At 42.8% G+C, this 12,609-nt stretch overlaps 1 protein-coding gene across 5 annotated transcripts in view; it reads left to right on the forward strand.

The window, feature by feature from the left end:
- The window catches only part of MYB (MYB proto-oncogene, transcription factor), a 31,531-nt gene extending 21,492 nt beyond the window's left edge, over window positions 1–10,039 (forward strand). For all 5 annotated transcript variants that reach the window (XM_023651141.2, XM_023651145.2, XM_070223931.1 and 2 more), the window contains one exon: window positions 8,758–10,039. In XM_023651141.2, coding sequence (XP_023506909.1) covers window positions 8,758–8,874 — 117 coding nt within the window. In that variant the 3' untranslated portion in view covers window positions 8,875–10,039. The remainder of the gene's footprint in view (window positions 1–8,757) is intronic.
- Window positions 10,040–12,609: the final 2,570 nt, after the last annotated feature.

Below are 12,609 nucleotides of genomic sequence, written 5' to 3' on the forward strand. Positions count from 1 at the left end.
AGAGGAAGATTGGCACAGATGGTAGCTCGGGGCCAATCTTCCTCACCAAAAAAAACAAAAAACAAAACCACCTCATTCACTGAAAATCTGTCATCTTGTTTTTTCAAAAAAAATCTTAGACATAGAGGAGTAATGCTTTTAAACAACTCTTGATGTCTAAAAAACTCCTAAAATTCCTTGTTGCATTCATATGAGACACCTGGAAATTTTTTATCAGAGCAGGTTCCAAATCGTGATGAAGTGAAACATTCCCACTGTGACTGAGACTAAGATCATGGATTATGCATGTGTCACTATCTTTCTGCTTTTAAACACTTTATTAAAAGTTTATTGGTATAGTTTACCTTTTGTTCCGAAATTTTTCTTTTTTATTCTCCATCCCTGAGCCATCAAAACTCAGACGCTGTTTACATTTTAAATGAAGTTTGAAATTCGTCAGCTAGAAAACAATTAGAGTGTATTTGACCATCAGAATAAGAAAGTCAACGGTCAGTGTTGCTGGGCTGCAGTGGACTATCTGCTGTCAGGTTTCAGTATCAAAGGAGATTTCCCTTGTCACTCTAAGTAGGTGTGTGTTGCTGAAATACAACAAATTCCAAATGAATCCTGAGCCAAATGTAAATAGACATGCAAATTTACTCCCCTAAATTATTTAAAGCAGCTCCCCACATTGAAGGGCTCAGTTCCCAGCGCTCTGCAGGGCCCTCCCGCCTGCTCCCCTGAGCCACGCTGAGGGCGACCGCCTCTGCCCTGGAGCAGCAGAGGCCCTGGGAAGGCGCATTAGTGACGGGGTGGAGGCCCGGTAACTGGACGGTGCACTTTGAGCCCTTGCTCTTCCCTCCAAGGGCTTTCCCATCACTGCGGGAGGCCATCTCTCGCCAAATTGTGAGAATCTTAAAGCTTGTCTTTTTTAAGTCTTTGTGATATTTGGCATGAATTTTTAAGTAATGCAGATACAGCTGGAGGGGCTGGAGGCGTATTTGTTTCTTAATTCAGTCAGGTTGCTTCCCTTGTGGCCTCTGTCTGATCCCCGGCTCTGGTGAAAGATGACTGTCGGCTGCAGAGTGGGAGGGGGACGGTCAGTTCTTGTGGGGACCCTGCAGCCGGGCCTGAGCCAGTCACGCCTGGGTAGGCCGCCCGCGGAGAGGATGCAGAGTATCCCAGAGGGCCGGAGAGGCGGGAGGGCGGGAGCTCAGCAGAGGCGGACAGGGGCGCAGAAAGTGGGCTGGAAGGGCGCTGAGGTCAGCTATTCCCGTGTTGGCCCCGGCTGCTGCCCCAGAAGGGAAGCGCTTCCTGCGTCCTTTCCCTCCCGCCTCCTAAATCACTGGGCCCTTGGTTTCCGGAGCATAGAATGTGACTAGTGCTGTTAGTACATTAACCTAGATTAAGTTTTATGTATATTTTGTAACTTAGCCTGGAACTTAACCTGAATTTATATAGTATAGAAAAACGGCATTCTAAATCTCAAAGAGCAAACATGTAAATATATTTGGGAACAGTTATCATTACATACGTTGAAAACCCCTGCTTATTTTCCTAAAATCAGATCCTAAAAGCTTTTGACCTAACAAAATAGTGCTTACCAAAATCATTGGAGCTGAACATGGAACTGATATAAAATATATATTGTATAAAGTTGGCAAGTTGTCAGTATTTATAGAAAAATAGGTTGTCCAATTTGTAGCTTAAAGTGTTTAATGATATTGCATCTTTTTAAAAATGATCAGTATGGAACTTTATCAACATATTTATATTTTATTTAATGGAAATATTAGCTATCTTTGAACTCAAAACTAAGTATTAGCTCTATTTTATTAATTTGTATTTTCTATCATATCAACGAGTCATATATGACACTACAGATTCTAATATCTGTATGCTGAGATTAAGCCATCTCTGTACATCACAGGGAAGGCAATGTCCTTTAATGTCCTAAGTATGTCCATTTGTTATGTGGGTTGTCACTGAGAAGCAATGAATTTTAATAACTCGGAACTCTCCATATATCCCCTAGTACGTAAACTATAATGCTTAAATAGAGGCTATTATAAGCCATGATGCACAAATAATGTTATATTTGTTTTTAAAATTATTTATGCTTGATTTTTTTCTGAAAGGAATTTGTGACAGCTGCATAATCTTATAATTATTGGATTTCCTTTTTTTTTTTTTTCCAAGGTGCTTTAATTTTAGATTGTAAAAGCAAACAGGGACTCAGAGTAAATCTGTTCTCAGACATTTTTGATATTTGTGTCTTTTACGTGGCTCAGAATATGTGAGATTTTCATGTTGGACCATTGTACCATTTTTTCCCCACTCTGTGGTAGAGGATGGAGTCTAAAAGCTTATAAAACGATCGCAAATGAGGAAATAAACATTCAGCCTAGAAAGCATGCAGTTTGGGGCAGGAAAGGCAGATTCACTATAGAACGCTACTGGATTCTGCTGTTTGGAAGTTACCAAGAGAGAGCCCGAGGCAGACACACACACACACACACACACACAGACGTACACACACACACACACACGTACACACACACAAATACATACACACATTCCTCAGCAAGGAGAAAGAGCTGCCTGTTTTCCTCTATGTGCTTTCAATTTGCTTTCCATTTTGCAAGAAATACACTATGCTAATAAACGTTTCTTAACGTAGACATTTTATTACTAGATCCGAAACTGTACTTAAGTTATAAGCCTTCTGAACTTCTGTATTTTTCTCTTAAATTATAATTTCCTTTTATTCCTATTTAAAACCCAAGTGTAAAAGATGTGTTCATATACTTTTCGCTCACTCACTTTCCTCTTTCTGTAACCACAGAATGACAGCCTTCAGTTTTAATTTCCTGACTTGGCTTGTCATAGTTTTTTGAAGCAGTGAGTTTAATTTAAGTAAATTTCTCAAGCCATTATTGTTTAAACACATTTGCACAGCATCAAAGGACCTTAAAATATTGCAAGCAATCGAAACTTATTTTTTCAGTTCCATGTATTTGGGATTGCTCCTATCTTTATATGAATTGTTTATGAATTTTTCAAAAAATGAGGCAAATGCTTTTTGCGTGCTGAGAAGTGTAATAAACTAGTATGCAGGCCACAGGAGCCTGGGTTCTAGTCTCAACTCCACCATTTCCTGATTGCCTGTCTTTAATTCATTAACCTTTCAGACCAAGAAGCTCTCGTCTATAAATTGGGGAGAAGAGTATATCCTCTCCTCATTGTACAAGGTCGCTATGGGGATCAAATGGATCTAAGATTGCTTTCAAAATGGCAGCACACTTGCCAATGTACATTGGTGGTGTCTATTATTAGGCAAAGGCTATGCGGTGTTTCTCTTTCCTTAGAAACACCAGCAAGGAGGCCTCCACACCGGCCAGGTCTTCTTGCACTGTGAGTGTACTTCCTCCGGCAGGCTGTTTCTCATTCCCTTTTCCACTCTTGCAGAACTGTGTCAGTGGGTCACCAAAAGCTGATTCAGCTGACTCCTGAAATAAAGGCAGTCAGATCTGTTTGGTGTTATGGAGATGAAACAACTGATTTACTGGTTTTCTCTATTTTTGCTGCTGCTTGTGTTGACACGTCACCAGACATGGAAACAGACTGTCTCCATGTGACATGGATCTTTCCAGGCACTTCATACCATTGTGTGCTGTTGCTGACCTGCTGCCCTGGATACCTCTGTCCGTACTTGGTCCTCCCTCCGGGTCACTTTTTCCTACCTGCCCTGGAAAGAATTCACATGGCCGTCAGTAGCACTTGAGCAACTTCCTTTCAATATATGTTATAAATTAAGCAAGTTTGCCATGTACAGCTTTGGGTTGGACTGAGAAAGTCTAAATGAGTGAGGAAGGCCTGTCAAGCTCAGATGCAGAGTGCCCTGTCCCAGACGTTCCAAGATACGGATTTTTTTTGTTTGGTTTGGTTTAGTAAACTCTATGATAGCGAATCTTCCTCAGGCCAGCAGGGAGAGAATTGCTTTAGAGCCATTTGGCCCCTGTCTTAATCTTAATAGTCTGGAACTAATATGTGACTCAGGAAGGAGCTATTCTTCCAAAAAATTGTGAACCCTAGGCTATGTGATATAAACTGTTTGTAAAGTCTATACACCTGTAAGATGAAGAGACATCTGGGACAAATGCCAAATTTGGGAAAAGTCCATCCACACGGGGGATGGCTAACGTAGGCGTGGTGGCAAGTGCAGGCACTGGTGGATGGGCACCTTCCAGTCGCCGTCTGGGCCTGTAGTTCCCTAACTTTTAGGGCTCTCTTTTCTGTGAAAAGTTAGAAACCCTGAAGCTGGGGCCTTTAATTGTTTTGTACAGACATAGCAGAGCATTTGTGAGAGTCTGACAAGCATCCATCTTGCCTTAGCGACATTCTGTCTCAGGTTCATCCCTGGCTCTCAGGATACAACGAAAAATTTCTATAGCATCTCTTATAACTGATACATTTTTAAAAGATGCCCCTTTAGGAAGAAATTCTGACTTTTAGAATTTTAGTCCAGAGTAGATATTTTCTTCAAATGGGTTAAAGAGAATAATCAGATAATTCTTATTCTCTTTTGGACACCATTCACATCTGCTTATTATTTAAAAACAAAACAAAAGGAAAACATAATACCATCTCACAAGTTGCTTTGGTTTTGCAAAGTCATTTTTTAATGATTTATGCAAATTTCTTAGTAGGCACATGCTTACCAAGGCTTTTGGTACCAGCAGCTCTTGTGTGAAGTTGCTGCGTGGATATAATGATAATGGTAGTTGTTCTGCGTGATGAAAAAACCATTCATATTCTCAATGGAAATGTGAAGACCATCTAATTCTGACAGACAACCCCCTGTGGACATGGTCTTGTCTCGTTTTATTTCTTCTATTTTCTACAAAGAGTCGGATTATTTATTTAAGTGCCCTAGCAGGATGTCCCAGTTAAAGCTGACGGTCTGTTTACAGTTCATTTCTGCCCGGGGGCAATCAAAGGCACATTGCAGGGTGACTCACAGGCAAGAGGAGGAGGATGTGCGGCAGGATGATGAATGTTGAAATGAATTAGGGTAGAGCGACACGTCTGCAATAGCACCACGGTCAGGAATTGAACAAGAATCCGTGTGCGGCAATCTGTAATTCTTATCAATTGTTTAGTGTAAATGAAACTAAAATTTCAGGAGAGGGAATAAGGAGGATGCACAACAATCTATGTGACAGTATTAAAAAGTGTTCTTCCAGCACAAAGACTTAATCCTCCTTTGTCAAAACTATTCTGTCTGCTTGAAAAGTTGGCTGAGGGCCCCAGGGTTTCAAGGTAAAGAGGGAGCAGGAGATAGCACAGGCGAAGGCAGCTGCCATCTCGGCTGCTGGGCCTGAGTCTTCCTCTTCTTGTCTCAGTCCTCAACCTTCTGCTCCTCCTTTGCTTTCCCGCCCACGCCCTAGGTCGGGCCAGGTTTTCATTCATGGGTGTAAGCAGGGCTTGCTGTGGCTCCCACGGCCGCCCACCCACCTGCTGTTCCCCAACACTGCTTCTTGCACACAGTGCTTCTTGCACACACTGCTTCTTGCACACACTGCTTCTTGAACACAGTGCTTCCTGCACACACTGCTTCCTGCACACAGTGCTTCCTGTACGCAGTGGCTGCTGTGTCTTGGTGGTGTCCACGCTGGGGGAGTCAGGTGTCTAAGTTGCCTCCCTGGGCTCTGAGCTTCAGGGTTTATGTGCCCCTGAGATGCTCTGCTTCCTGCAATTCAGATATTTCAGTCAACTTGATTTGTTTCTTGGTAGGTTCCATTTTGAGTTAGGAGAAGCTGATTGTTTGAAAAGTTTTCTCAAAATAATCATTAAAGCTGTATGGTACCTTCTTCATATTGACCTTGTTTTAAAGATCTGATCCTGGGGGAAGAAGCCAAACATGAATAGAGTGATAAGCCATCTGGGAGACCCAACAAGAACACGGTCAAATTTCAAGCTGAAAATACATTCAGCTGATAATTGCATTAGATTCTCCTGAGCCGACTTTCAGAATTCTGAATTAACTCAAGTACTGTATGGCCGAGAATCAGAACCTGACTTTACCAGGAGGCGCAGTAAAAGCAAGCCTAAGATTCTTTTAACATAGTATTTTAAGATCCTTAAGTAACACATTTAGGAAATTAATTCTATATTAACTAAAGCACAGCTATGTTGAAAACTTCTTAACCAGAGAGAAACGGAAACCTCCTTCGCTCTCCTCCCTTTTGTCTCCATTCTCTCTCGTTCCTCTTTCTTTTCCATGAGTTTGTACATCTTCTTTCAAAGTATATATTTTTGTTTTTGGCACGTATCTTTATGTAATTTTGAATTTACACATAAGATATTAGTATACTAAGATATTTTGTTCGTCTGCCTTGTTAGTCACTTGCTTTTAAGACCCACATGCTTTGTTCCAGGCCCGCCATCGATTTTAAGCGCTGCAGAGCACCTCATGGCAGGTGCCCGCCATAGTCGCCCATCCACTCTCAGATGGTAGTTATTCTGTCACCTTGCTACAGTGTCTTCAAATGCCATCTCAATGATTGCAACAATAACCTTTATTTCTTTTAATTGGGTTTCTTGTATCCATTTGGTGTTTCAGTGCTGTGAAAAATTTTAGTAACAACCTGTAAGCAATCAGCTAAACTGAAAAATGGAATTTGTGCGGACAGATACACACCAGAGAACTATGTTTCTTTGATCCACTTGCTTGCACCTAGATAGTCATCATGTTTTCAGAACTGTTTCAGAGAATGCTATAACTGGCCTGGTGATTTTGTTAGGAAAACATTAAATGTGACTCAGTGACAGAAGTCAGCCATGAACTCCCATCACCTTTGTCCTGTCATCTTGGTGATGCACAGTTCCAAGAAACTGTCATAATAATCCATCTGCCTATGTAGTATTTCAAGTTACATGTTGAGCCTGTGAGGCTTCAGAACAAACATGTGTAAACTTGGACGGTGCCTTTTACGTTGGCAGTGGGATGGCACAGCAGACTGAGTAGAAACCGGGAGCCCAGTTTGTGTCCTGTGAAAGTTTCCAAGTTAGAAACATGGCACCATAAGCCGTATGTCCCTGAAACTTTGTCCCGGCCACTAGGCAAGGAAACTCCATCACCGTACAAATTCCACGTTCATTCAGAATTATCATACTTCTTTGCTAAAGAGTCTGATGATGTCCACACCCCATCTACACGCTTCTTTCTGCATCCCAAGGCCCTACTGACCTGACCGCACACTTTTCCACAGATGAGAACTCTAGTGGAAGTCGGGCCTGGATTCACATTCTTGCTTCCTCTTCTCTCAACTGAGTGACCTGGAAGATGTTGCCTAAATTCTCTCTTCCTTAAGTGCCTGGTCCGTAGAAGGGGCACAGTGAGTCATACCTACGCCCCAGGCATTTTGTGTGGGAATTAAATGAGATGATACATGTCAGACCCTTGGGAGCGTGGGCGGTGTATTGTAAGTGCTTGTTCAATGTTATCCTTTAATCCACTGCATCTCCTCCCCTCTCTCGTACAGTCCTCCCACAGGCAAGGCACAAATTGCAGCTTCCTGACTCTCTCATGCTATTTGTCCACCGGTTTGCACTCCTCCTTTGTCACCTGTCTCTGAATCCTGCCTGTTCCTGCCCTTTCTCTGGAGCCCTGCCCTGGCAAGTCCTCGGTGTCCCATCCCCGTTCCCCCAGGCACGGTACCAAGAAACTTTCCTCAGCCTCTTGTTCCTCCACCTGTTCCACATGGGTTCATCTTGTCTCCTAAAGGACACTGAAGCTCTAGAGAGCAGAGGCCTTTCTTTTCTCTTTCTCTTTTGTCCCATGGGAAAAAAAAATCCCTCTTTGGTGTCCATACAGGGAATAGTTGTGCTTTTACTAAACCACTCGTTTAGTTTTGAGCTTCGGGCACCAAATCTTCTATCTGCCTGTGTTTATTTCCCTCTTTGCATTGACTGCTAGACAGCTCAGAGCAAAGCCTGAGGTTAGCATATGGCTGGTACTTCTTGGCAAGTGTTTTGTGGACGGATCTCATCGCATCTTCATATTATTTCTTTTTCCCACATTTCCCTATGATCCTGCCTTGTCCACTTTTTAAACCTCGTTATCTGGTATTTATTTCGTAAGCATCTTAAATCCTTTTGGGAACTAACTAGGGCACTAATAGTGCATATTTCAGTGGGAGGCAGCCCCGAGGGAGGCAGGAGCCAGGCTATGCAGCAGACAGACCCGGGTGCACAGCCTCTCCACTACTTCAAAAAGTCAGCTACCCTAGTACACAAATGTTTCTAAATCAACCGATATGTAATTGATACAAAATATATGCACTGTGGTTAGTGGGTGTCGATCAATTCCAGCACCTGCAGGTGCCTCTTTGCTCAGGGGGCTCAACCACTCACCAGGTGGCTTAATGAGTCACTGCCCTGGGCTCCCCTTGGGTACCTGTCTCCAGCTTTGCAAAGTCGCCACATAGTCAAAGGCCCTGAGGATGAAGAAGTGTTGCTGTCTTACCATACTGTTTGGAGTGGGTTTCTCTCTGAGCGATAAACAGTTTCTGATTCTTAATATCACTTGAGATGCTGGATTCCAGGGGGTCAGAGGGTTCAGATTTTAGATGACGAAGGCTCCCTGGTGTCTGCCTCCTGCCGTCTGGAGGTCTGAACCCGCTGAGCTGTGGCAGCTCTGCCAGGATTGGGAATCCGTTTGTGGGCTCACACAGGTGTCTTGGCTGACCACACATCGTCTTCTTTCCCCATCAGCCCTGCAGTGGTGCCTGGGAAGCCGCGTCCTGTGGGAAGACGGAAGAGCAGGTGACGGCCTCGGGTCCAGCCCGGAAATACGTGAACGCCTTCTCGACCCGGACTCTGGTCATGTGAGACGTTTGCGACAAGCATTATGATTTTCAGAACACTTCAAGTTGACTTGGGATTTATCATCCTCTACATGAGACTTTTCATGAATGGGAGAAGAGCCTATTTTTGTTGTGGTACAACAGTCAAGAGCAGCACCAAGTGCATTTAGATGGATGAAGTCTTATCAGACTTCACCCAACTAAAAGGATTTTTTTAAAAAAATAAATAACAGTCTTACCTAAATTATTAGGTAATGAATTGTAGTCAGTTGTTAATATCTTAATGCAGATTTGTTTAAACGTAAAATGATTTATCTGTATTTCAGAAGATCCAACAGACCAGTATTTTTTCCTGTGCTGAGGTTTTTGAAATTTTACACATAAAAAGGTACTCCAATATTTCACTTTTCTCAATCACTAAACACAATGCATTACTAGAGAGGTTGGCTTAATACTCTGGGATAATGAATCAAGATCTGTCGATGCTCATTTATGGTTAGTAATGTTGGAAGTACATTTATTGTACTAAACCATTTTATGAGTTTTTTTGTTAGCTTGCTTTAAAAATTATTACTGTATGAAATAGTTTTATAAAAAATTATATTTTTATTCAGTAATTTAATTTTGTAAATGCCAAATGAAAACTGTGTTTTGCTGCTATGGTCTTAGCCTGTAGCCGTGCTGCTAGTAACAGGGGCAGTAGAGCTTTCGATGGAAGCAGAGGGACTTGGTGTTAGGTGATTGACTATGCACTAGTACTTAAGACTTTTTTTATTTTTTATATATATATATACTTTTTTCCTTTTGTAACACATTGGAAAACTTGTTTGGGAGATTTTGCATTCATTGTTGTTGGTTTTTTTTTTTTTGTTATTGTTGGTTTATAAGAGCATGCGTTGCACTTCTTTTTTTGGGAGATCTATGTTGTCAACGTCCTGTGTTTTGTTTTGAGTTCAGCCTGTTCTATGATTTAGGGGTTATGTTGGATTAGCATCCCCCGTGGTTTCTACGTGTCTGTCCTCGGAACTGCAGCGCAGAACCTGTGTCTGCAGCTGGGGGCTCGAGACTGGGGTCAATAGCCGGTCGCTGCCTTAAGAACATTCGGTGCACGACAGCCGGCACCAAACTTTTGATATGACAGTGTACTTACTGCCTTGTAGTGAAATAAAGCTGTGCCCTTATTTTACTTACTTTTGACTTCTCTCTTACTTGTGACCATGGATGATGGTTACACTTTTTAAAAAAATGGAGCAAACTCAGAGCGCTTTCTTCTGTTAATAATTTGCACACCATCTGAACTTCACGTGAAGAAGCCGAGAATCCTTATTGTGGAGAAAGAAGAACAAGCAAACCAAGTGCAGTAGTTCACAAAATAATCATGTGCAGGATGACAGCTGGGAGGAATCTTCCACAATGTATCAGTCCGGGTTCCAGCAGCATCCCAACTGGGATCCTGCGAGGAGAGTTCATTTAGAAGGGTGCTGAGCCCACAGACTTGGGCAGGGGTGGAGGATCACCGAGGCAGTGCATGCTGGTGGGTGCAGGCCTGAAGGACGCTGCCACGTGGAGGGGGAGAGTCGTGGAAAGCAGGTGCCTGGAGAGGAGCTGTGACCTTTGGAGACCCCACAGGGAGAGAGCCAAGGGTAATCCCTAACTTTCCCTCCCCTCCCTCTCATCTCTGCCAGGGTCCTCGTTGGCAAAACCAACCAGGAGCTAGAGGGCAAGGCTGCATCAGGATGGAAGGCAGCCGATTAGCCTCCTAGGGCAGAGCCAGAGGAGGCTAGGTGCCCGGACAGGGCGTCCCAGCTGACTCATCTGGTCGGACTCCCTGTTTTACAGATGAACTTCCACTGGCTTCCACCTCTCGGCTCAGCGTCCTGTTGGCTCTGCTGCAATATCCCGTCCACACGGCCTCCTTATAATTCCTGTACTCCTTCTTTTCCAGCTCAGACTTGGAATTCTCATGTGCATGATACACTTGCTGTTCCTCGAGCCAAGGATTTGTTACCCCTTATTGCTAGTCATTAAGACTGTTCAGTATTCTTTGTATTTCTGATCGATAACAATGTGTCATCCCAGTGTTGGGACACTTTGTATGTTCATGCACTGCCAGAGCATTTTCCAGGGGCCGACGCTGCCGCTTACTAGTCGGTTGCAGTTGGACAAGTTTTTTCTTCGTCTGTGAAATGAGTTCATTCCTACAATGAACTCTGTTAATAACGCACCATACAAATGTTTGCCGTCACGTGTGGGTTCCACGATTAAGTGACGCCTGCTGGGTGGGTGGCACATGTCCATCTGGCCGGGAGTGTGCATTGGCGATGAGCATGAAGCTTGGGGGTCATGTTATAACTATTAAAATAAATGAATGGCAAGAGTGAACTCAGCATTATACAGAACTGAAATAAACATTTACTTTTCCAACAAGTACCTAACCCAATAAACTAGAAACTGCAAACTTAAATTAATGAAAAGCCGTGTAAATTTAGGTTTTATGTACAAATATTCACACTCCTATAACTCCCATTCACAAGCATCTCAAAAACGTTTATTTGTCCTGGTCATTTTTGTTAATCCTCCTCTCTACAGCACAGATTCGAGTAGTAAAATGCATGGGAAGAGTGTTGCCAACTACTCAGAGGAAGGTCCTCCTTTCGAGTTCCCGTGTGTGAAGCTTGCGTCCACATGGGCACATCCAGAGAGAAGGAGAGACACTGAGAAGACTCAGAATGGTCTCCCAGCCGCTAATGGCACTGATGATCCAAGATGAGAAAGATGTGCAGGGAGGTGCGTCTTTGTTTCTGCAGAAATTACACAATATTAGACCTGGAAGGGGCCTTAGACGTTATTAGGGGCTTCCAATAAGGGTCTTGCCATATTGCTTTATTAAAAGAAAATCAGTTTTGGAGCCTGACCAGTCTTGGTTTAAATTCAGACTCCGCCCTTTATCAGCTCTGTGACCTTGTATGAGTTTGACTTAGTCTTTCTAAGCTCCACTTCACTTATATTGGAAATAAAATGCATCTCCTGGGTGTTGAGTGTTGCGAAGATTCTGTGAGATGGTGAATGAGTTGTTGCATCTTTGTAAAATGTTGTAGTGCCTGTTGATGAGGTAAGCCACGGTAATGACTCGTGATTGAAAGGAAAACACATCCATTGCCCAGCAATGGGGAAGTGAATACACGGATCCCCACATCCCTGATTGTGTGTTCAATCTACTCTATGCATTAAAGCTAACTTCCAATCCAAATGACATCTTCTCAAAATATTCCTAATCATTCTAACATGTAGTTAAATCTATGATTCTCCTTCTTGTGCAAATGTGGGAAATATGGGCATCTTCTTCCTTAAACTTGTTGGTTTCTGATCCAAAGAAGAAATCTGTTGGTAGATGAAGTGCCATGTGCAGGGCTGTTCCACTGCACTGAAAACACTCACAAGTTTGGTACTTATTCTTCTCCTCTAACCATTGCTGTGATAAATCAAGCCTTCCTTCTTCACCACTTGAAGAGGATAGAGTGGAGGAAAGGAAGTCAGCTAAAATGCAAACCTCTTTTTAAAAATGAAGTTGACTTGTGTACAATTAGACGTAACTTTGGGAGCCGCAGCAAGAGGAAGCTGAACTACAAGTCTTAGGGAATTTGTTGGTGTTTTGGTAATAGGTAAGAATTCTTTGTAATTAACATTCAATGCAAACGTTCTTGATGCTACTGTGGAATTGGAGAGGTTGCTGTGTGCCTTATGGGCCATATTTATTTTA

The sequence above is a fragment of the Equus caballus genome, chromosome 10 (genome assembly GCF_041296265.1).
Source record: "Equus caballus isolate H_3958 breed thoroughbred chromosome 10, TB-T2T, whole genome shotgun sequence".
NCBI lineage: Eukaryota > Metazoa > Chordata > Mammalia > Perissodactyla > Equidae > Equus > Equus caballus.